Source organism: Aquarana catesbeiana, unplaced genomic scaffold (genome assembly GCF_042186555.1).
Source record: "Aquarana catesbeiana isolate 2022-GZ unplaced genomic scaffold, ASM4218655v1 unanchor226, whole genome shotgun sequence".
Taxonomy (NCBI): domain Eukaryota; kingdom Metazoa; phylum Chordata; class Amphibia; order Anura; family Ranidae; genus Aquarana; species Aquarana catesbeiana.
In genome coordinates, this window is record NW_027362653.1 from 2,572,536 (window position 1) to 2,596,879 (window position 24,344).

The window sequence follows — 24,344 nt, forward strand, 5'->3', positions numbered from 1 at the left end:
AGTGACCCCAGTTCTGTTGTGATCCTCCTCTCTCCGGTGCCCCCAGTTCTGTTGTGATCCTCCTCTCTCCAGTGACCCCAGTTCTGTTATTATCCTCCTCTCTCCAATACCCCCAGTTCTGTTATGATCCTCCTCTCTCCAGTGATCCCAGTTCTGTTATGATCCTCCTCTCTCCGGTGCTCCCAGTTCTTTAATGATCCTCCTCTCTCCAGTGCCCCCAGTTCTGTTATGATCCTCCTCTCTCCGGTGCTCCCAGTTCTTTAATGATCCTCCTCTCTCCAGTGCCCCCAGTTCTATTGTGATCCTCCTCTCTCCAGTGACCCCAGTTCTGTTGTGATCCTCCTCTCTCCAGTGACCCCAGTTCTGTTGTGATCATCCTCTCTCAAGTGACCCCAGTTCTGTTGGGATCCTCCTCTCTCCAGTGACCCCAGTTCTGTTGTGATCCTCCTCTCTCAAGTGACCCCAGTTCTGTTGTGATCCTCCTCTCTCCAGTGACCCCAGTTCTGTTGGGATCCTCCTCTCTCCAGTGACCCCAGTTCTGTTGTGATCCTCCTCTCTCCAGTGACTCAGTTCTGTTGTGATCCTCCTCTCTCCAGTGACTCAGTTCTGTTGTGATCCTCCTCTCTCCGGTGCTCCCAGTTCTTTAATGATCCTCCTCTCTCCAGTGCCCCCAGTTCTGTTATGATCCTCCTCTCTCCAGTGATCCCAGTTCTGTTGTGATCCTCCTCTCTCCAGTGACCCCAGTTCTGTTGGGATCCTCCTCTCTCCAGTGATCCCAGTTCTGTTATGATCCTCCTCTCTCCGGTGCTCCCAGTTCTTTAATGATCCTCCTCTCTCCAGTGCCCCCAGTTCTGTTATGATCCTCCTCTCTCCAGTGATCCCAGTTCTGTTGTGATCCTCCTCTCTCCAGTGCCCCCAGTTCTGTTATGATCCTCCTCTCTCCAGTGATCCCAGTTCTGTTGTGATCCTCCTCTCTCCAGTGCCCCCAGTTCTGTTATGATCCTCCTCTCTCCAGTGATCCCAGTTCTGTTGGGATCCTCCTCTCTCCAGTGACCCCAGTTCTGTTGTGATCCTCCTCTCTCCAGTGACTCAGTTCTGTTGTGATCCTCCTCTCTCCAGTGACCCCAGTTCTGTTGTGATCCTCCTCTCTCCAGTGACTCAGTTCTGTTATGATCCTCCTCTCTCCAGTATGCTATGCATACTAGCTCATTATGCCTTTGTCTTGCAGGTGTTAGTTTTTTGTTTTTTTTTTCAAAGTGGGTTTACAACCACTTTAGGCATCATTAAAATCACTGCTCCTGAAAAAACTATAATTTTTAGAAAAAAAAAATAGCATTGATACATGTCCCCCGGGGCAGTACCTGGGCCCCCATACCCCTTTTGTGGCCAATTACTTGCATATAAGCCTTCAAAATGGCCACTTTTGATTTCTCATGTTCTGCTCCCATAGACTTGGAGTTTGCAGTTCGGGGCAGAAATTTTCCCCTGTTCGGTAGTTCTGCTGCAAACCCGAAGAGGGGAGTGTTCGGTCCAACTCTAGTCATAATTAACAGCGGAGCTGAGCCCCACCAGAGGTCAGAGAGTGAGGATGGGCTGAGAACAAGCAAGATGGAGACTGGACTGATCCTAAAGACCACCATCAAGGCTGCTGATAAGGCAGTATAACTGGTCCTGTTGTACTGGTCCCAGGCCCCATCAGCTAAATAGGGGGGCCCAGGGCAAAATTATTGGTAATTTCTGCCTAAATGAATGGATTTTACTAGACCACACCCCTCGCTCCTACTTGCTTACCAGGGCTTAAATTACATTTCCCTGAGCCCCATCAGTTCAATAGAGGGGCCCAGTAGGTGGAAGCAGAAGATGGGACTTTTTTTTCAATTTCTAGGCGGAGGCAGATAAATTCAGCGTTGCTGCTCAACTGCACCCTGGGAAGGGGGGGGAGTAAAGGCGGGTTGGTGAGGCCCCATCAGGAAGGCTGTAAGGGGCCCCATGATTTCTAACAGTGGCCTTGACCACCATCATTGGGTATTGACACCTCCCTTATTATCACTTTCTGTTTAAGGTTCCAAAGTTTGAGGATGTTATTACAATATTATCAACATGTAAAAGTCTGTGCTCCAATCAAATCATCAGATATAAAATGTCCAGCTGGTAGAAAATGGGTGTAACAAAAGAGAATACATATTATGTTTATATATAGTAGTGGGTAGAGGGCAGAGATCAGAAGTCAGGACTATGTAATGTACAAACTATTGTATAAGATATGAAGAACACAGCTCAGGAAAGTGACCAGGGTATTACAGGCTGATATAACCTAGTCCTTGCCCTACTCTGGACCAATCAGTGAGCAGTATGGGTGGAGGAATGTATTTAGTGTTAATGACCCACCTGTGCTGATCTCTGTAGGAGTGTCCTCCTCTATAAATGTCCCCGTTATTCCATCCTCCTCCATAGACTGCTGATCATCCCTCACATACCTCTCTTCTTCTTCTTCTGCTTTAACCTCAAATTCTATATCGATTGGATCTTCACTCTAAATCAAGAAAATGAGAGTGAATATCATCTGTAAAATATAAGCTTTATTATTGTGACAATACAAAAAAATCCACACATCATCTCTACAAGTCCATTTTCCAGATCAGTGATCGCTGGATGTGGCACATTGCTTGCCTTTTGCCGACCCTTGGGGGACTATTCCATCCAATGACACCAACAGTGGGGCATAATTCCTGCCGCTGACACCAACAACAGGAAACTATTCATCCCACTGACACTGTCAAAAGGGCACCATTCCTACCACTGACACCAATGATGGGAAATAATGCCTTTCATTGATACCAATGATGAGGAACTATTCCTCCCACTGTCACCAAAGATAGAGCATTGTTTACTCTCACTGGACATTTTCTACTTTCCCACTGGCCCTAGTCCGGCCCCCTGAAGCCTGAAGGACATTAAACTAGCCCTTTCTTTTAAAAAAGTTTAAAGACCCCTGATCTAGACGCTCTGTCCCACCAACCTTGCAATGGTGAGAGATGGTGTGATCTTCCTGTGCGAAATCCCGGGAATACAGAGGACGGGGACATCTCTCTGGTGGGTTTCTGTAGCTGGATGACTCCACCATGGTGTCTTGATACCGATTTTTGTGTCCTTTTAAAAACTCCTCCATCACCCCATCCTCATCATCCTCCTCTTTTATCTCTTCTTTATTATCAACTTTAGAATCTCTCAGGTTTCCACTCTGAATATATAATAAAAATGACATCAGTTGTAACAATGCAGATAATGTACAGATCCTAATGATACTATCAGTGATTGTTCCTCATCTACCTGATGATGGTGAGGGATGGTGTGATCTTCCTGTGTGGAATCCCGGGAATACAGAGGACGGGGACATCTCTCTGGTGGGTTCCCATTACTGGATCCATCTGTAGGAAACACACACACTGACTGAATACATTGTTTCTATGTGTTTATCAGATGATGGGGGATCTAGGTGGACCCTCCGTACTACTCTCTCCTTTACAATAAAGTCTCCTCTTACCCGGTGATGTGAGGGGCGGCTGATTGTCCATCATGATGTCCTTGTAGAGATCCTTGTGTCCTTCTAAATACTCCCACTCCTCCATGGAGAAATAGACAGTGACATCCTGACACCTTATAGGAACCTGACACACACAATGATACAGTCACCATCCAGACACATCCCTTGTCTGTTACTGGATAATGTCCCAGAATTCCCAGCACCGCTCACCTCTCCTCAATGATCTCTCTGGTGACTTCTAGAATCTTCTTTGTATTTCTCTATTCTATCGGGGAGGGAGGTGGAGGCAATATAATAGTTATATGATCACCTGATTTGACAGGAGGAAACTCTAGATTTGAACATCCACAGTAAAATCAAATGATATTCCCAGAATCCACCTCACCTCTCTCGTCAGGTCTTCATTTTATTAAAGCCTCACTTCATACTGAGATGTAAGTCGTAAGTCACTCCCCCCTCCCCAATTCTGTAGGTTAAAAGTTTGTCACAGCCATTCTGCTATCATTACATACAATGCAGGACAACCAACAGTCCTGCTTTGCACATGAGAATGAAAAGGGTCCACCCACATTCTAAGAGCATAGGAAAAAAGGTAAAGGGCTAGATGGAGAGACATTGGGAGGAGGAGCTGTGAGGTCAGTGTGATGTCATAGAATTCACTGACTCTGGCTGGAGGGACATTGGGTGGAGGAGCTGTGAGGTCAGTGTGATGTCATAGAATTCTCTGATTCTGGTTGGAGGGACATTGGGAGGAGGCGCTGTGAGGTCCGAGTGATGTCATAGGATTCCCTGACTCTGGTTGGAGAGATATTGTAAGGAGGGGCTGTGGGGGGCGCTCTGTGAGTTTCCTGTACATAGAATAATTTATTTCGGTTGCGTCCCACCTCTCCTAAATTGAAAGATGAACGTTGTCTTTGGGCTTTTTGCCAGGACACATCATATTCCTGTGATCTCCGTGTACTCCGGAGACTTTACTGATCACATTTTAGGATGAATATCTGAGACTGGGATCATTATGGAGACATTCGTTTTCAGGACACTTACTACAAATGACATTGTTCTCTCTTTCTTCCTATTTGACTCTTATAAAAGAAATACATACATATTCCAATCTCCTGCCACTAATAAAATACATATAATCCGCTAGTATAGACTGATGAGGTGAGAAGGTGATTGGTGAGAAGGTGACACATCTCCAAAATGAAGAGAATGTTCCAACCCTGTAAGTGTGGAAATGTTCTGCCCCTGAAGGGGTTATTCTATATTTCCACACTATATATGTGTGTATCATCATCTGCTGGAGATAAAAGACATCACAGTGACTATGGAGGAAGAGGACGGACATGACGGGGGGTTACTGGGTGTAAATAGAAAATAAGATCTTATTACCTCCTCTGCTGCCACTTCCAACAACGTCTTCTTTCTACAAGGAGGTCTGGCTGCAGAGTCGAGCTCCACGTTTAACAGGAAGCACGTGGCCTCCACCCCACTTTTTTTTTTTTTATTGAACTTTATCGTAACTAACAATGAATGGCTGGAGCCAAGGGGGAGTTGCGAAGTTGAGCTCCACATTTGACAGGAAGTCCCTATGAAAGACAGGAAGCGATGGCAGATACAGACAGGAAGTTCCAGGTGAGAGGTGAGTTGGGAGGAAGTAGAGAGAAGACATTGCTGGAAGTGGCAGTAGAGGAGGTAATAAGATCTTATATTCTATTTACACCCAGTAATCCCCCCGTCATGTCCGTCCTCTTCCTCCATAGTCACTGTGATGTCTTTTATCTCCAGCAGATGATGATACACACATATATAGTGTGGAAACCTAGATTAACCCCTTCAGGGGCAGAACATTTCACCACTTACAGGGCCGGAACATTCTCCTCATTTTGGAGATGTGTCACCTTTCCCACCAATCACCTTCTCACCTCATCAGTCTATACTAATGGATTATATGACTTTTATTAAGAGATTGGAATATGTATGTATGAGTCAAATAGTAAGGAAGAGGGAAAAATGTAATTTGCAGTAAATGTCCTGAAAACGAATGTCTCCATAATGATCCCAGTCTCAGATATTCATCCTAAAATGTGATCAGTAAAGTCTCCGGAGTACACGGAGATCACAGGAATATGATGTGTCCTGGCAAAGCCCAAAGACAAAATTCATCTTTCAGTTTAGTAGAGGTGGGACGCACCCGGGAGAAATGATTCTGTGTACAGCAACCTCACAGAGCGCCCCTCACAGCTCCTCCTCCCAATGTTCCTCCAACCAGAGTCAGAGAATCCTATGACATCACACTGACCTCACAGCTCCTCCACCCAATATCCCTCCAATCAGAGTCAGAGAATCCTATGACATCACACTGACCTCACAGCTCCTCCTCCCAATGTTCCTCCAACCAGAGTCAGAGAATCCTATGACATCACACTGACCTCACAGCTCCTCCACCCAATATCCCTCCAATCAGAGTCAGAGAATCCTATGACATCACACTGACCTCACAGCTCCTCCTCCCAATGTTCCTCCAACCAGAGTCAGAGAATCCTATGACATCACACTGACCTCGCAGCTCCTCCTCCCAATGTCCCTTCATCTAGCCCTTTGCCTTTTTTTCTATGCTCTTAGAATGTGGGTGGACCCTTGTCATTCTCATGTGCAAAGCAGGACTGTTGGTCCTGCATTGTATGTAATGATAGCAGAATGGCTGTGACAAACTTTTAACCTACAGAATGGGGCGTGGGGGTGAATTATATCTTAGCCTGAAATTAGGCTTTCATAAAATGGAGACCTGACCAGAGAGGTGAGGAGGATTCTGGGTATATAATTTGATTTTACTGTGTGTGTTCAAATCTAGAGTTTTCCTCCTGTGAAGTCTGAAGATCATATGACCATCACATTGCCTCCACCTCCCTCCCTGATAGAAATAGAGAAATAAAAATGAAGATTCTAGAAGTCACCAGAGAGATCATGGAGGAGAGGTGAGCGGTGCTGGGAATTCTGGGACATTATCCAGTAACAGACAAGGGATGTGTCTGGATGGTGACTGTATCATTGTGTGTGTCAGGTTCCTATAAGGTGTCAGGATGTCACTGTCTATTTCTCCATGGAGGAGTGGGAGTATTTAGAAGGACACAAGGATCTCTACAAGGACATCATGATGGAGAATCCGCTGCCCCTCACAACCCCGGGTAAGAGGAGACTTTATTGTAAAGGATAACCCCATCAAATCATTCCCTGCATCTATTACCTTTTGTACCACCACCCCCTCCCTTTAGAATGTAAGCTCTACAAGCAGGGCCCTCCTGTCCCTTCTGTATTGAACTGTACTATAATTGTGCTGTCCCCCCTCTACATTGTAAAGCGCTGCGTAAACTGTTGGCGCTATGTGAATAATAATAATAATAATAAAGGAGAGAGCAGTACAGAGGGTCCACCTAGATCCCCCATCATCTGATAAACACATAGAAACAATGTATTCAGTCAGTGTGTGTGTTTCCTACAGATGGATCCAGTAATGGGAACCCACCAGAGAGATGTCCCCGTCCTCTGTATTCCCGGGATTCCACACAGGAAGGTCACACCATCCCTCACCATCATCAGGTAGATGAGGAACAATTATTGGTAGGTCTGATTTATACACAGCATTTTGTTACAATGAATGTTTTATTCTATCTTTCAGAGTGGACTCCTCAGGGATGATAATATTGAAGTTAAAGAAGAGTATAAAGAGGAGGATGAGGAGTATGGAGTGATGGAGGAGTTTTCAGAAGGATACAAGGATATGATGGAGCCACCTACTACCAGGAACCCACCAGAGAGATGTCCCCGTCCTCTGTATTCCCGGGATTTCACACAGGAAGATCACACCATCCCTCACCATCATCAGGTAGATGAGGAACAATCACTGATAGTATCATTAGGATCTGTACATTATCTGCATTGTTACCATTGATGCCATTTTATTATATATTCAGAGTGGAAACCTGAGAGATCCTAAAGTTGAAGTTAAAGAAGAGATAAAAGAGGATGATGAGGATGGGATGATGGAGGAGTCAGAGTTTCTAAAAGGACACAAAGATCTGTACCAGGACACCATGGTGGAGTCATCCAGCTACAGAAACCCACCAGAGAGATGTCCCCATCCTCTGTATTCCTGGGATTCCACACAGAAAGATAACACCACCCTTCACCTTTACAAGGTTGGTGGGACAGAACGTCTAGAGAAGGGGGTCCACAAACGTTCTAAAAAAACTGCCAGTTTATTGTCCTTCAAACTTTAGGGGGCCGGACTAGGGCCAGTGGGAAATTAGAAAAAATGTCCTGGCATCCAGTGAGAGTAAACAATGATCTATCTTTGGTGACAGTGGGAGGAATAGTTCCCCATCGTTGGTATCAATGGAAGGCATTATTCCCCATTGTTGGTGTTAGTGGGAGGAATAGTGGCCCATCATTGGTGTCAATGAGAGGAATGGGTGCCCTTTTGATGGTGTAAGTGGGAGGGATAGTTTCCCGTTGTTGGTGTCAGTGACAGGAATTATGCCCCAGTCTTGGTGTCATTGGATGGAATAGTGCCCCAAGGGCTGGATAAAGGCAAGCAAAGCACCGCATCTGGTAATCACTGATCTAGAACATGGACTCATAGAGGTGAGGTGTGGATTTTTTATGTATTGTCACAATAATTAAGCTTATATTTTACAGATGATATTCATTCTCATTTTCTTGATATAGAGTGGAGATCCAATCGATATAGAATTTGAGATTAAAGCAGAAGAAGAAGAGAGGTATGTGAGGGATGATCAGCAGTCTATGGAGGAGGATGGAATAACGGGGACATTTATAGAGGAGGACACTCCTACAGAGATCACCACAGGTGGGTCATTAGCACTAAATACATTCCTCCACCCATACTGCTCACTGATTGGTCCAGAGTAGGGCGGGGACTGGGTGATATCAGCCTGTAATACCCTGGTCACTTTCCTGATCTGTGTCCCCCGTATCATATACAATAAGTTGTGCGTTACATAGTTACATTTTTTTTTTCACTCACTGTGCACATTGTGGTCATTATTACTTGTTTATTTTTTTGTTATTCCTTATGGTGTTAAATACAAAGAGTGGCCCTTGCCACCATGTTGCTGTCGCTTCCAGGCTTATTGGTTTATGTGGACATGACTTATGTTGTTGTAACTTTCCCCAAGTGAAGATCTTCCCTAGTGTTGATCTAAGACAATATCACTTATTTTTATGCACTAGTTCACTTCATTGTAGAATCATAGTTCACTGCGCCCCCGCGAGGTATGAGGGATGATACTGCCCAGCGTGTGAAGTAGTGAAGCCGCGACACACATAGTGTGACGATGAGGAATGGTAGTTTGAGTCCGTTCTACCAACCTTACTTGAGGATTAATAGTACAGTGAAAGGGAGGCAACGGAAGATTTGGTATTCTTTACAGCTGATTATCTGATCGTAATCCTCTATATCACCAACACAACTCTGTTTATTACACCTCCTCTGGACCACTGCGACTAATTTATCTTCCTCGACTATCCTACCATCTTTCATCCATACCATTCACAATTATTTACAGCACAAACTGTGTGGTTTTCCTTTGAGTTTTGTCAGAAACACAGATGTTATTGTGGAGTGTTCCACTCAGTGGGATTCACAGCCCTGTTGCCAATTTATCAGCCATAACCTTGGTTTCAATATAAGGATATATACGTATTTCCCTTTAGGAAGCTACAGTGCCTTGCAAAAGTATTCACCCCCCTTGGCTTTTTACCTATTTTGTTACATTACGGCCTTTGGTTCAATGTTTTTTTTTATCTGAATTATATGTGATGGATCAGAACACAATAGTCTAAGTTGGAGAAGTAAAATTAGAAAAATATATACATAAAACTATATTTCAGAAATAAAAAAATGATAATTGGTATGTGCGTATGTATTCACCCCCTTTGTTATGAAGCCCATAAAAAGCTCTGGTGCAACCAATTACCTCCAGAAGTCACATAATTAGTGAAATGATGTCCACCTGTGTGCAATCTAAGTGTCACATGATCTGTCATTACATATACACACCTTTTTGAAAGGCCCCAGAGGCTGCAACACCTAAGCAAGAGGCACCACTAACCAAACACTGCCATGAAGACCAAGGAACTCTCCAAACAAGTAAGGGACAATGTTGTTGAGAAGTAAAAGTCAGGGTTAGGTTATAAAAGAATATCCAAATCTTTGATGATCCCTAGGAGCACCATCAAATCTATCATAACCAAATGGAAAGAACGTGGCACAACAGCAAACCTGCCAAGAGACGGCCGCACACCAAAACTCACAAGCCGGGCAAGGAGGGCATTAATCAGAGAGGCAGCACAGAGACTTAAGGTAACCCTGGAGGAGCTGCAGAGTTCCACAGCAGAGACTGGAGTATCTGTACATAGGACGGCAATAAGCCGTACGCTCCATAGAGTTGAGAGTTATGGCAGAGTGGCCAGAAGAAAGCCATTACTTTCAGCAAAAAAACAAAATGGCACGTTTTGAGTTTGTGAAAAGGCATGTGGGAGACTCCCAAAATGTATGGAGGAAGGTGCTCTGGTCTGATGAGACTAAAATTGAACTTTTTGGCCTATGTCTGGCGCAAACCCAATACATCACATCACCCAAAGAACACCATCCCCACAGTGAAACATGGTGGTGGCAGCATCATGCTGTGGGGATGTTTTTCAGCAGTCGGGACTGGGAAACTGGTCAGAGTTGAGGGAAAGATGGATGGTGCTAAATACAGGGATATTCTTGAGCAAAACCTGTACCACTCTGTGTGTGATTTGAGGCTAGGATGGAGGTTCACCTTCCAGCAGGATAATGACCCAAAACACACTGCTAAAGCAACACTTGAGTGGTTTAAGGGGAAACATATAAATGTGTTGGAATGGCCTAGTCAAAGCCCAGACCTCAATCCAATAGAAAATCTGTGGTCAGACTTAAAGATTGCTGTTCACAAGCGCAAACCATCCAACTTGAAAGAGCTGGAGCAGTTTTGCAAGGAGGAATGGGCAAAAATCCCAGTGGTAAGATGTGGCGAGCTCATAGAGACTTATCCAAAGCGACTTGGAGCTGTGATAGGCGCAAAAAGTGGCTCTACAAAGTATTGACTTTAGGGGGGTGAATAGTTATGCACATTGGACATGTTTTTTTTTACCTATATGGTTGTTCATTGGTTGTATGTAATTTACTTTGATTTTAAATGTTGATTTCCACGTGTTTTTTTATACCAATAAATATTTTTGTATTTCATACATGTGCACAGTGAGTGGTGTCATATAGTTCATTGAATTTAGGGTGGTTGAGCACAATCAGGTTTTTTACTTTTTGAGTCAGGAATGTGCGTTACATAGTCCTGACTTCTGCACTCTACCCACTGCTATATATACACATAATATGTATTCTCTTTTATTACACTCATTTTCTACCAGCTGGACATTTTATATCTGATGATTTGATTGGAGCACAGACTATTACATGTTGATAATAATGTGATAACATCCTCAAACTTTGGAACCTTAAACAGAAAGTGATAATGAGGGAGGAGTCAATAACCCAATGATGGTGGTCTTCAGGATCAGTCCAGTCTTCATCTTGGTTGTTCTCCCCCCATCCTCACTCTCTGACCTCTGGTGGGGCTCAGCCCCGCTGTTATTCATGACTAAATCATGGACTAAATAAGGAAGTGCAGGACTTCTTGTGTTTGCAAAATGGCAATAAGGACCCGTTCACATTTGCTTTAATAGCATTGGACATACTTTTTCAAAGCCCTCTGAACGCAAATCAAAGCTCCTGTCACTAAATAAAACAGTTACCTTACAGTTCTGCTTACACATTATGTTTGCTTTGATTAAAAAATTATACCCTGTGTCATTTTATTGGTGCTTCAGAGCTTCTCCAAAGCCTCCATAGAAGTCTATGACAGGGATCAGCACATTGCACACACAGGAGTGAGAGGTGGTGGAGGATCAGCCTGCTGCACGAACAGGAGAGAGGGGGTATCAGCCCCCTGCATGTACTGGAGTGAGAGCGGGGGGGTCAGCCCGCTGCAGGGACTGGAGAAAGAGACGGAGGGGGGGTGGGAGTCAGCTCGCTGCAGGGACTGGAGAAAGAGCGGGGGATCAGCTTGCTACAGTGGCTGGAAAAAGAGCAGGGGGGATCAGCTCGCTGTAGGGACTGGAGAAAGAGCAAGGGAGGATCAGTCCACTGCAGGGAACTTGGGGCACTTGAGAGAGGATGATCACAACAGAACTGGGGGCACTTGAGAGAGGATGATCTTAACAGAACTGGGGGCACTGGAGAGAGGAGGATCACAACAGAACTGGGGGCACTAGAGAGAGGAGGATCACAACAGAACTGGGGGCACTGGAGAGAGAAGGATCACAACAGAACTGTGGGCACTGGAGAGAGAAGGATCACAACAGAACTGGGGGTACTGGAGAGAGGAGGGGGAGATCAGCAGAGCAGGTGGACTGGGGCAGGAGAAACTAGCAATGTCACATGTAGTGCGTGGTGTGGGAGCAATATAGCGGGAGGTGAGAAGGGACCAGAGACAGAGGAGGATCAGGAAACTAGAGGATCCGCAGAGCTGGAGGTTACTACTGAGCAGGCGATTAGCAGAGCTGAGGGTTACTACTAAGCGGGGATCAGCAACACTGGGAAGTCTACTGAGTGGGGCATTAGCAGAGCTGGGGGTACTACTGAGCAGGGGATATGCTGAATGAGGGTACTAATAAGTTGGGACCTGCTGAGCTGGGCATCTGCTGTACAGGGGTACCAATGAGCTGGGGATCTGCTGAGTGGGGGTACTATTGAGCTGGGGTTCTTTTGAGCCTCTTTAAAACAAACAGAAAATCAAAATACTCAGGGCATTTGCCAAGTTTCATTAAAGCTTAAAAAAAGCATCACAGAGGCATCATCGAAGCATGAAAATACCATGTAGAAGAGGTAGGCACTTTAATGTGTGTTGAAGTCAAAGCAAGTGTAAATGAGCCCTAAGTGAGGAGGTGGGGACACTCGTCTTATAATCCCCTCATCACTGTCACTACTATAAAAGACAGTTCTCGTTGTTTCCTCACTCTCTGACTAAGGTCCATGAATAAAGAAATCAACTGGTAGGAGATCAGAGGACCCATTTACTAGTTACCTTGAGGGTGGAATTGTAAGATCCCCAGAGACAAAGCTGCCTGATGTGGGTGGAGTCCTGGTTTAGGGGAACCAATCTGCTCATGTCTAGTAATAATCTTTTTATTTCTATTTTAGTAGATGGACGGGAGATGAGGAAAACCTCAGAGGATTGTCTCACTTTGTCTCCAGACTGTAAAGTAGAAGATGAGGACATCACACAGTACAGTCCAGGAGAAAACCCGGCTACCTCAAATGTCCATCCGGCACCACACAGTGTAGATGGACCATCGTATTCCTCTTATCCTGAGGAACCTCAGACTGTGAGGGACGGTGCTGGCCTTCCAACAGAGAAGAGGTTTTCCTGTACTGAGTGCGGGAAGTGTTTTCATTTTAAATTCAACCTTGATGAGCATAAAGGATCTCACACAGTTGAAAAGCCATATTCCTGTCCTGAGTGCGGGAAATGTTTTTCAGTGAAGTCACATCTTGATAGACATCAAAGACTGCACACAAGAGAAAAGCCGTATTTCTGTTCTGTGTGCAGAAAATGCTTTGAAGACAAATCAGAACTTGGCACGCATCAGAGGTTGCACACAGGGAAGAAGACTTATACCTGTCCTGAGTGTGGGAAATGTCTTTCATATAGGTCTGGTCTTTACAGACATCAGAGATTGCACACAGGGGAGAAGTATTCCTGTCCTGAGTGCGGGAAATGTCTTTCTGATAAGTCTGGTCTTTACAGACATCGGAGAATGCACACAGGGGAGAAGCCATATTCCTGTCCTGAGTGCGGAAAAGGTTTTTCATATAAGTCCACTCTGTATACACATTTCACATTGCACTCAAAGGAGAAGTCACTTTACTGTCCTTAGTGAGTGAATTGTTACTCATAAGTCCAGTCTCCAAAGATCTGACACGGGGGAGAAGCCACTTTCCTGTTCTGAGTGTGGGAAATTTTTTTCACAGAAGTCCCATCTTTACACTCATCAGAGATCTCACACTGGGATCAGCCGTATTCCTGTCCGGAGGGAGGGAATTGGTCCTCACAGAAGTCCAATCTTGACAGACATCAGAGATCTCACACGGGGGAGAAGCCACTTTCTTGTCCTGAGTGAGGGAATTGTTCCTCACTGAAGTCCTGTCTTCCTGTACATCAGGGATCCCACCCAACCCTCGAGATTTATTAGTGCCTTGAGTGTGGGAAATGTCTTCTATATAAATGTTGCTGGACATCACAGCTCTCATGTGGGGAAGAAGCACACCCTAATATACACCTCAGATATACTCCATGGCTGATCTTCATCATGTAAGAAACAGTTCATAAGGAGATCAGAGATCACCAAAGACATGGATGAAGAGTTGTACCGTGTTGGCCATTGATAGCAATAGACAAATAAAAATGGAGTTATTACCTTTCATTGGCTGAGTAAATTTTGTGATGTGAGCTTTCACAAATACTTAGAGGTCTATTTAAAATAAAATAACCTGGATAAATTAGACAAGCTTTCATCCAGCCATAATAAATACTGAACATGTTTTATTTAATACAGTGATTTCCTATAATCGTCAGCTCCCTCTAGTGGCCATAATGTGTTATTTCACTATTTTACTCACAGGTAAATTATGCTCACTAGTAGGGATGAGCCGAACACCCCCCGGTTCGGTTCGCACCAGAACCAGCGAACGGACTGAAAATTTGCACGAACGTTAGAACCCCATTGACGTCTATGGGACTCGAACGTTCAAAATCAAAAGTGCTAATTTTAAAGGCTAATTTGCATGGTGCCCCAGGGGACATGTATCAATGCAAAAGCAAGTTTTTAAAATGGCCGTTTTTTCGGGAGCAGTGATTTTAATGATGCTTAAAGTAAAAAAAAAAAAAAGTGAAATATTCCTTTAAATATCGTACCTGGGGGGTGTCTATAGTATGCCTGTAAAGTGGCGCGTGTTTCCTGTGCTTAGAACAGTCCCTGCACAAAATGTCATTTTTAAAGGAAAAAAAGTCATTTAAAACTGCTTGCGGCTTTAATGAAATGTCGGGTCCTGGCAATATGGATGAAAATCAGTGAGACAAACGGCATGGGTACCCTCCAGTCCATTACCAGCCCCCTTTGGGTCCTGTATGGATATTAAGGGGAACCCCGCACCCAAAATAAAAAAAGGAAAGGTGTGGGGCCCCCAGGCCCTATATACTCTGAACAGCAGTATACAGGCGGTGCAAACAAGACAGGGACTGTAGGTTTGTTGTTAAGTAGAATCTGTTTGTAATTTTGAACTGGTACATTTTTAACGTGTTTAGCTCCAGCCAAAAAATCTATTTTAAGCTTTTTGGAAAACCTAGGGAAGGGTTATAACCCCTGTGACATTTGTTTTGCTGTCTGTGCTCCTCTTCAGAAGATTTCACCTCACTTTTTGTCCCAATGACAAATGTTTTTTGAAAATTTGGGTTTTGGGTTTTTTGTGAAAGAAGGATTGGTGATAAAGCATCAGTGGAAAGGAGAAACGTTTTTCCCATATTAACTCTTACAGGAGAGAATTTCCCTTCCTAGGGGGTAGATTTCATCTCACTTCCTGTTGTCTCCTTCCGTTTGCAAGTAGGAGTCATTTGTAAGTTGGATGTTTGAAAGTAGGGGCCTGCCCTATATACTCAGCAGAAATTTGGGCCTTAGGTGTTGTTGTGGCCACAACACTGTAAGCCCTCACAGGGCCCTGCTGTGAAATATTAGATCAAGAATTGTAATTACATGCTCCTGTTGAACAGGGGCAGAAAAATTGGGCCTTTGGTGGTGGTGGTGGTGGTTCTGGTGCCACAACACTGTAAGTCCTCACAGATACTCTTAGTGGGCGCAGAAACGGGCCCTGCTGTGAAATATTAGATCAAGAATTCTAATTACATGCCCCTGTTGAACAGGGGCTGAAAAATTGGGCCTTAGGCACTGGTGCTGGTGCCACAACACTGGAACCCCTCACAGATGCTCTAGTTGAAGCGCAGGAACTAGCCCTGCTGCAAAGAATTGCATGAAAAATTGCAATTACATGCCCCTGTTAAACAGGGGCTGAAAAATTGGGCCTTAGGCACTGGTGGCAGGACTGGTGGCGCCCAGAATCAAAAATGTTCTTACAAGCTATCATATGATCATTGAGGAGGAAGAGGATAATTACTCAGTATAACAGGATAGTCACTCAGCATCAGCATAGGCAGTCTTTGAAGGGATCTGACATTTCAAAAAAATGTATTCGGTTACATCAGCATCAGGTGCTTGGTAGCTGGTGGTGATCCAAGACTGATTCATTGCACAGACATTGCACAGACCTTTCTGCAAGGCCTCCCGAAGATGTTTCATCCTCTGCTCCCTCTGTGACGGAAAGATAAGGTCCGCAACCTTACCCTTGTAACGTGGATCAAGGAGGGTTGCCAGCCAGTATTGTTCCTTCTCCTTGATACCACGAATCCGAGGGTCCTTCCATAGGCTTTGCAGGATTAGGGAGGCCATGCAGCATAGGTTTGATGAGGCATTCGATCCGGAGTCCTCTGGGTCACTAAGGACGACATGATCCGCAGCCACCTCCTCCCAGCCACGTACAAGTCCATGTGTTTCTTGGAACTGTAAATGATCCCTTAAAGGCTGATGCTGAGTGCCAGGCTCCACCTCCATACTGACGCAATCCTCCTCCTCCTCTACCTGTGTGATCGGCGGGCACGCAGGAACACTGTCTGGATAAAGGGGACCTTGAGAGCTTAGGAAGTCCTCCTCTTCCTGCCTTTGTTCTGCCTCAAGTGCCCTGTCCATTATTCCATGCAGCGTGTGCTCCAACAGGTGGACAAGGGGGACAGTGTCACTGATGCATGCACTGTCACTGCTCACCATCCTCGTGGCCTCCTCAAAAGGTGACAGGACAGTGCATGCATCCCTGATCATGGCCCACTGGCGTGGGGGAAAAAAAAACAAGCTCCCCTGACCCTGTCCTGGTGCCATAGTCGCACAGGTACTCATTGATGGCCCTCTGCTGTGTGTGCAGCCGCTGCAGCATGGCCAACGTTGAGTTCCACCTGGTGGGCATGACACAGTATATGGCGGTTCTTGGGCAGGTTAAATTCCTTTTGGAGGTCTGCCAGCCGAGCACTGTCATTATTTGACCGGCGGAAATGCACACAGACTTTCCTGGCCTGCCTCAGGACATCCTGTAAGCCCGGGTACCTGCCCAAGAACTGCTGCACCACCAAGTTAAGGACGTGAGCCAAACAGGGCACATGGGTCATTTGTCCCTGTCGGAGGGCGGAGAGGAGGTTGGTGCCATTGTCGCAAACCACCATTGCTGCCTTAAATTGGCGGGGCGTCAACCACCTCTAAACCTGCCCCCGCAGAGCTGACAGAACCTCTGCCCCAGTGTGGCTCCTGTCCCCCAAGCACACCAGGTCAAGCACCGCATGGCATCTTGCCTGCATACTTGCGTAGCCCCTTGAATGCCTACGGAGCACCGCTGGTTCTGAGGACAAAGCACAGGAAGAGGCCATGGAGGAAGAAGAAGAGGAGGGGGTGGATAAGAGAGGTGTGTCAGAATCATTAGTAGTGGCATTTTGGAGGCGTGGTGGTGAAACAACCTCCAACACTACTGCACCTTGTCCTGCATCCTTCCCAGCTGCCAGCAGAGTCACCCAATGCACCGTGGAACTTAGGTAACGTCCCTGTCCATGCCTGCTGGACCATGAGTCAGCGGTAATATGCACCTTACCGCTGACCGCCCTGTCCAGCGAGGTATGGACATTGCCTTCCACATGCCGGTAGAGAGCCGGAATCGCCTTCCGTGAGAAAAAGTGGCGTTTGGGTACCTGCCACTGAGGAACCGCACAGACAGCTGTGCCCTGCACATGCAGAGCTTTGCGGTGTGATGCAGTCAGTGTGCTGCCCTTAGGCTGGCCCCTGGAGGGCATTCTGCCTTGTTGGTGATGTGCCTCCTCCTCCTCTCTCCTATCAGGCACCCACGTTGAGTCAGTGACCTCATCATCCCCTCCCTCCTCATCACTGGAGCAAACCTGGCAGTATGCTGCAGCAGGGGGAGCATGACTGCCAGATTGCTGTCCTTCCTAGGCACCCCCTCTGTCCGTGCTCACGTTACTGCCTTCATCTAGCTCAGTATCATCATCAGAGCCTTCTAAACGCGGCGCATCCCCCTGGAGCATGTACCCAACACTGTGGTCAAACAGTTCTAGGGACTCCTCAGGAGGACATGGTGGGGCTAGGGAAGGAGTCACTGATGCCATTGAGCTGAGGGAAGAGGCCGTGTTGGCAGCTGCGTTGTCAGACAAAGTACGCTGAGCATGGGTGAGAGAGGATGAGGAGGATGAGGAGGGCTTGGTCATCCACTCGACCAAGTCTTCCGCATGTTGCGGCTCAGCTGCCGAGAAAAAGGCCAAGCGTGTCCCACGGCCATGTGCTGATGAGGATGCACCGTCTCCACGACCAGCACTGTTGCCTCTAGACACAGAGCCTGCTTACCCTCTTTTATTGGCTTGTGACTGTCTGCCTCTCCTTGTTGGCCTTCCAGACATACTAATGGCGTGCAGTGAGATGTAGCTGCACTAAGCTGGGATATATATATATATATATATATATATATATATATATATATATATATATTTTTTTTTTTTTTTTTTTTTAAATGCAGCTAGCAAAATCAACCGCCTGCCTGTAGTATGAGAACACCACCAATCTTCTACAGGTAGCTTTAGCTGAACACTGTGCAGAGGACGCACTACACCAACGTTAAAATAATGTAGCTGCCTGCGGTAGTGATAGGATCAGGAAAACACCACCAACCTTCTACAGGTAGCTTTAGCTGAACACTGGGCAGAGGTCGCACTAGACTAACGTGTAAATAATGTAGCTGCCTGCGGTAGTGATAGGATCAGGAAAACACCACCAACCTTCTACAGGTAGCTTTAGCTGAACACTGGGCAGAGGTCGCACTAGACTAACGTGTAAATAATGTAGCTGCCTGCGGTAGTGATAGGATCAGGAAAACACCACCAACCTTCTACAGGTAGCTTTAGCTGAACACTGTGCAGAGGTCGCACTAGACTAACGTGTAAATAATGTAGCTGCCTGCGGTAGTGATAGGATCAGGAAAACATCACCTACCTTCTACAGATAGCTTTAGCTGAACACTGTGAAGGGGACACACTACACTAATGTTAAAATAATGTAGCTGTCTGCGGTAGTGATAGGATCAGGAAAACACCACCAACCTTCTACAGATAGCTTTAGCTGAACACTGTGAAGAGGACGCACTACACTAAAGTTAAAATAATGTAGCTGCCTGCGGTAGTGATAGGATCAGAAAAACACCACCAACCTTCTACAGGTAGCTTTAGCTGAACACTGTGCAGAGGTCGCACTATACTAACGTGTAAATAATGTAGCTGCCTGCAGTAGTGATAGGATCAGGAAAACACCACCAACCTTCTACAGGTAGCTTTAGCTGAACACTGTGCAGAGATCGCACTACACTAATGTGTAAATAATCTAGCTGCCAGTGGTAGTGATAGGATCAGGAAAACACCACCAACCTTTTACAGGTAGCTTTAGCTGAACACTGTGCAGAGGTCGCACTACACCAACTTGTAGCTGTAGCTGAACACTGTTCAGAGGACGCGCTACACTAACTTGTAGCTTTAGCTGAACACTGTGAGGAGGACGCACTACACTAACTTGTAGCTTTAGCTGAACACTGTGCACTACACTAACTTGTAGCTTTAGCTGAACACTGTTCAGAGGACACACTACACTAACTTGTAGCTTTAGCTGAACACTGTGCAGAGGTCGCACTACACTAACGTGTAAATAATGTAGCTGCCTGCGGTAGTGATAGGATCAGGAAAACACCACCAACCTTCTACAGATAGCTTTAGCTGAACACTGTGAAGAGGACGCACTACGCTAACATTAAAATAATGTAGCTGCCTGCGGTAGTGATAGGATCAAAAAAACACCACCAACCTTCTACAGGTAGCTTTAGCTGAACACTGTGCAGAGGTCGCACTAGACTAACGTGTAAATAATGTAGCTGCCTGCGGTAGTGATATAATCAGGAAAACACCACCAACCTTCTACAGATAGCTTTAGCTGAACACTGTGAAGAGGACGCACTACACTAACGTTAAAATAATGTAGCTGCCTGCGGTAGTGATAGGATCAGGAAAACACCACCAACCTTCTACAGGTAGCTTTAGCTGAACACTGTGCAGAGGTCGCACTATACTAACGTGTAAATAATGTAGCTGCCTGCAGTAGTGATAGGATCAGGAAAACACCACCAACCTTCTACAGGTAGCTTTAGCTGAACACTGTGCAGAGGTCGCACTACACTAATGTGTAAATAATCTAGCTGCCAGTGGTAGTGATAGGATCAGGAAAACACCACCAACCTTCTACAGGTAGCTTTAGCTGAACACTGTGCAGAGGTCGCACTACACCAACTTGTAGCTTTAGCTGAACACTGTTCAGAGGATGCGCTACACTAACTTGTAGCTTTAGCTGAACACTGTGAGGTGGACGCACTACACTAACTTGTAGCTTTAGCTGAACACTGTGCACTACACTAACTTGTAGCTTTAGCTGAACACTGTTCAGAGGACGCACTACACTAACTTGTAGCTTTAGCTGAACACTGTGCAGAGGTCGCACTACACTAACGTGTAAATAATGTAGCTGCCTGCGGTAGTGATAGGATCAGGAAAACACCACCAACCTTCTACAGGTAGCTTTGGCTGAACACTGTGCAGAGGTCGCACTACACTAACTTGTAGCTTTAGCTGAACACCGTTCAGAGGACGCACTACACTAACTTGTAGCTTTAGCTGAACACTGTGCAGAGGACGCACTACACTAACTTGTAGCTTTAGCTGAACACTGTGCACTACACTAACTTGTAGCTTTATCTGAACACTGTTCAGAGGACGCACTACACTAACTTGTAGCTTTAGCTGAACACTGTGAAGAGGACGCACTACACTAACGTTAAAATAATGTAGCTGCCTGCGGTAGTGATAGGATCAGGAAAACACCACCAACCTTCTACAGGTAGCTTTAGCTGAACACTGTGCAGAAGTCGCACTACACTAATGTGTAAATAATCTAGCTGCCAGTGGTAGTGATAGGATCAGGAAAACACCACCAACCTTCTACAGGTAGCTTTAGCTGAACACTGTGCAGAGGTCGCACTACACTAACTTGTAGCTTTAGCTGAACACTGTTCAGAGGACGCGCTACACTAACTTGTAGCTTTAGCTGAACACTGTGAGGAGGACGTACTACTCTAACTCGTAGCTTTAGCTGAACACTGTGCACTACACTAACTTGTAGCTTTAGCTGAACACTGTGAGGAGGATGCACTACACTAACTTGTAGCTTTAGCTGAACACTGTGAGGAGGACGCACTACACTAACTTGTAGCTTTAGCTGAACACTGTGCACTACACTAACTTGTAGCTTTAGCTGAACACCGTGCAGAGGTCGCACTACACTAACTTGTAGCTTTAGCTGAACACTGTGCACTACACTAACTTGTAGCTTTAGCTGAACACTGTTCAGAGGATGCACTACACTAACTTGTAGCTTTAGCTGAACACTGTGCAGAGGTCGCACTACACTAACGTGTAAATAATGTAGCTGCCTGCGGTAGTGATAGGATCAGGAAAACACCACCAACCTTCTACAGGTAGCTTTGGCTGAACACTGTGCAGAGGTCGCACTACACTAACTTGTAGCTTTAGCTGAACACCGTTCAGAGGACACACTACACTAACTTGTAGCTTTAGCTGAACACTGTGCAGAGGACGCACTACACTAACTTGTAGCTTTAGCTGAACACTGTGCACTACACTAACTTGTAGCTTTAGCTGAACACCGTTCAGAGGACGCACTACACTAACTTGTAGCTTTAGCTGAACACTGTGCACTACACTAACTTGTAGCTTTATCTGAACACTGTTCAGAGGACGCACTACACTAACTTGTAGCTTTAGCTGAACACTGTGAAGAGGACGCACTACACTAACGTTAAAATAATGTAGCTGCCTGCGGTAGTGATAGGATCAGAAAAACACCACCAACCTTCTACAGGTAGCTTTAGCTGAACACTGTGGAGAGGTCGTACTAGACTAACGTGTAAATAATGTAGCTGTCTGCAGTAGTGATAGGATCAGGAAAACACCACCAACCTTCTACAGATAGCTTTAGCTGAACACTGTGCAGAAGTCGCACTACACTAATGTGTAAATAATCTAGCTGCCAGTGGTAGTGATAGGATCAGGAAAACACCACCAACCTTCTACAGGTAGCTTTAGCTGAACACTGTGCAGAGGTCGCACTACACTAACTTGTAGCTTTAGCTGAACACTGTTCAGAGGACGCGCTACACTAACTTGTAGCTTTAGCTGAACACTGTGAGGAGGACGTACTACACTAACTCGTAGCTTTAGCTGAACACTGTGCACTACACTAACTTGTAGCTTTAGCTGAACACTGTGAGGAGGATGCACTACACTAACTTGTAGCTTTAGCTGAACACTGTGAGGAGGACGCACTACACTAACTTGTAGCTTTAGCTGAACACTGTGCACTACACTAACTTGTAGCTTTAGCTGAACACCGTGCAGAGGTCGCACTACACTAACTTGTAGCTTTAGCTAAACACTGTTCAGAGGACGCGCTACACTAACTTGTAGCTTTAGCTGAACACTGTGAGGAGGACGCACTACACTAACTCGTAGCTTTAGCTGAACACTGTGCACTACACTAACTTGTAGCTTTAGCTGAACACTGTGAGGAGGACGCACTACACTAACTTGTAACTTTAGCTGAACACTGTGCAGAGATCGCACTACACTAACGTGTAAATAATGTAGCTGTCTGCGGTAGTGATAGGATCAGGAAAACACCACCAACCTTCTACAGGTAGCTTTAGCTGAACACTGTGCAGAGGTCGCACTACACTAACTTGTAGCTTTAGCTGAACACTGTTCAGAGGACGCACTACACTAACTTGTAGCTTTAGCTGAACACTGTGCAGAGGTCGCACTATACTAACTTGTAGCTTTAGCTGAACACTGTTCAGAGGACGCACTACACTAACTTGTAGCTTTAGCTGAACACCGTTCAGAGGACACACTACACTAACTTGTAGCTTTAGCTGAACACTGTGCAGAGGACGCACTACACTAACTTGTAGCTTTAGCTGAACACTTTGCACTACACTAACTTGTAGCTTTAGCTGAACACTGTGCAGAGGTCGCACTATACTAACTTGTAGCTTTAGCTGAACACTGTGCAGAGGTCGCACTACACTAACTTGTAGCTTTAGCTGAACACCGTTCAGAGGACACACTACACTAACTTGTAGCTTTAGCTGAACACTGTGCAGAGGACGCACTACACTAACTTGTAGCTTTAGCTGAACACTGTGCACTACACTAACTTGTAGCTTTATCTGAACACTGTTCAGAGGACGCACTACACTAACTTGTAGCTTTAGCTGAACACTGTGAAGAGGACGCACTACACTAACGTTAAAATAATGTAGCTGCCTGCGGTAGTGATAGGATCAGAAAAACACCACCAACCTTCTACAGGTAGCTTTAGCTGAACACTGTGGAGAGGTCGTACTAGACTAACGTGTAAATAATGTAGCTGTCTGCAGTAGTGATAGGATCAGGAAAACACCACCAACCTTTTACAGATAGCTTTAGCTGAACACTGTGCAGAAGTCGCACTACACTAATGTGTAAATAATCTAGCTGCCAGTGGTAGTGATAGGATCAGGAAAACACCACCAACCTTCTACAGGTAGCTTTAGCTGAACACTGTGCAGAGGTCGCACTACACTAACTTGTAGCTTTAGCTGAACACTGTTCAGAGGACGCGCTACACTAACTTGTAGCTTTAGCTGAACACTGTGAGGAGGACATACTACACTAACTCGTAGCTTTAGCTGAACACTGTGCACTACACTAACTTGTAGCTTTAGCTGAACACTGTGAGGAGGATGCACTACACTAACTTGTAGCTTTAGCTGAACACTGTGAGGAGGACGCACTACACTAACTTGTAGCTTTAGCTGAACACTGTGCACTACACTAACTTGTAGCTTTAGCTGAACACCGTGCAGAGGTCGCACTACACTAACTTGTAGCTTTAGCTAAACACTGTTCAGAGGACGCGCTACACTAACTTGTAGCTTTAGCTGAACACTGTGAGGAGGACGCACTACACTAACTCGTAGCTTTAGCTGAACACTGTGCACTACACTAACTTGTAGCTTTAGCTGAACACTGTGAGGAGGACGCACTACACTAACTTGTAGCTTTAGCTGAACACTGTGCAGAGATCGCACTACACTAACGTGTAAATAATGTAGCTGCCTGCGGTAGTGATAGGATCAGGAAAACACCACCAACCTTCTACAGGTAGCTTTAGCTGAACACTGTGCAGAGGTCGCACTACACTAACTTGTAGCTTTAGCTGAACACTGTTCAGAGGACGCACTACACTAACTTGTAGCTTTAGCTGAACACTGTGCAGAGGTCGCACTATACTAACTTGTAGCTTTAGCTGAACACTGTTCAGAGGACGCACT

The 24,344-nt window shown here is 45.5% G+C and overlaps 2 protein-coding genes across 6 annotated transcripts in view; one reads left to right on the top strand and one right to left on the bottom strand.

Moving 5' to 3' along the window:
• LOC141121605 (uncharacterized) overlaps positions 1-14,128 on the top strand; it is a 196,164-nt gene extending 182,036 nt beyond the window's left edge. Inside the window, exons 1-8 of one of the 5 annotated variants that reach the window (XM_073611253.1) lie at positions 5,141-5,236; positions 6,396-6,519; positions 6,606-6,729; positions 7,044-7,141; positions 7,221-7,427; positions 7,516-7,740; positions 8,270-8,411; positions 12,846-14,128. In XM_073611253.1, the coding sequence (XP_073467354.1) occupies positions 6,645-6,729; positions 7,044-7,141; positions 7,221-7,427; positions 7,516-7,740; positions 8,270-8,411; positions 12,846-13,582 (1,494 nt within the window). In that variant the 5' untranslated portion in view covers positions 5,141-5,236; positions 6,396-6,519; positions 6,606-6,644 and the 3' untranslated portion in view covers positions 13,583-14,128. Of the gene's footprint in view, positions 1-5,134; positions 5,237-6,395; positions 6,520-6,605; positions 6,730-7,043; positions 7,142-7,220; positions 7,428-7,515; positions 7,741-8,269; positions 8,412-12,845 lie in introns of those variants that run through there. The other 4 variants (XM_073611255.1, XM_073611254.1, XM_073611258.1 and 1 more) reach the window with 4 other exon arrangements.
• LOC141121633 (uncharacterized) overlaps positions 1-24,344 on the bottom strand; it is a gene marked incomplete at its 5' end in the record, with an annotated part of 114,966 nt that overhangs the window by 47,328 nt on the left and 43,294 nt on the right. The window contains 4 exon segments of the mRNA XM_073611282.1: positions 2,389-2,533; positions 3,020-3,241; positions 3,331-3,428; positions 3,545-3,668. Of these exon segments, the coding sequence (XP_073467383.1) occupies positions 2,389-2,533; positions 3,020-3,241; positions 3,331-3,428; positions 3,545-3,668 (589 nt within the window).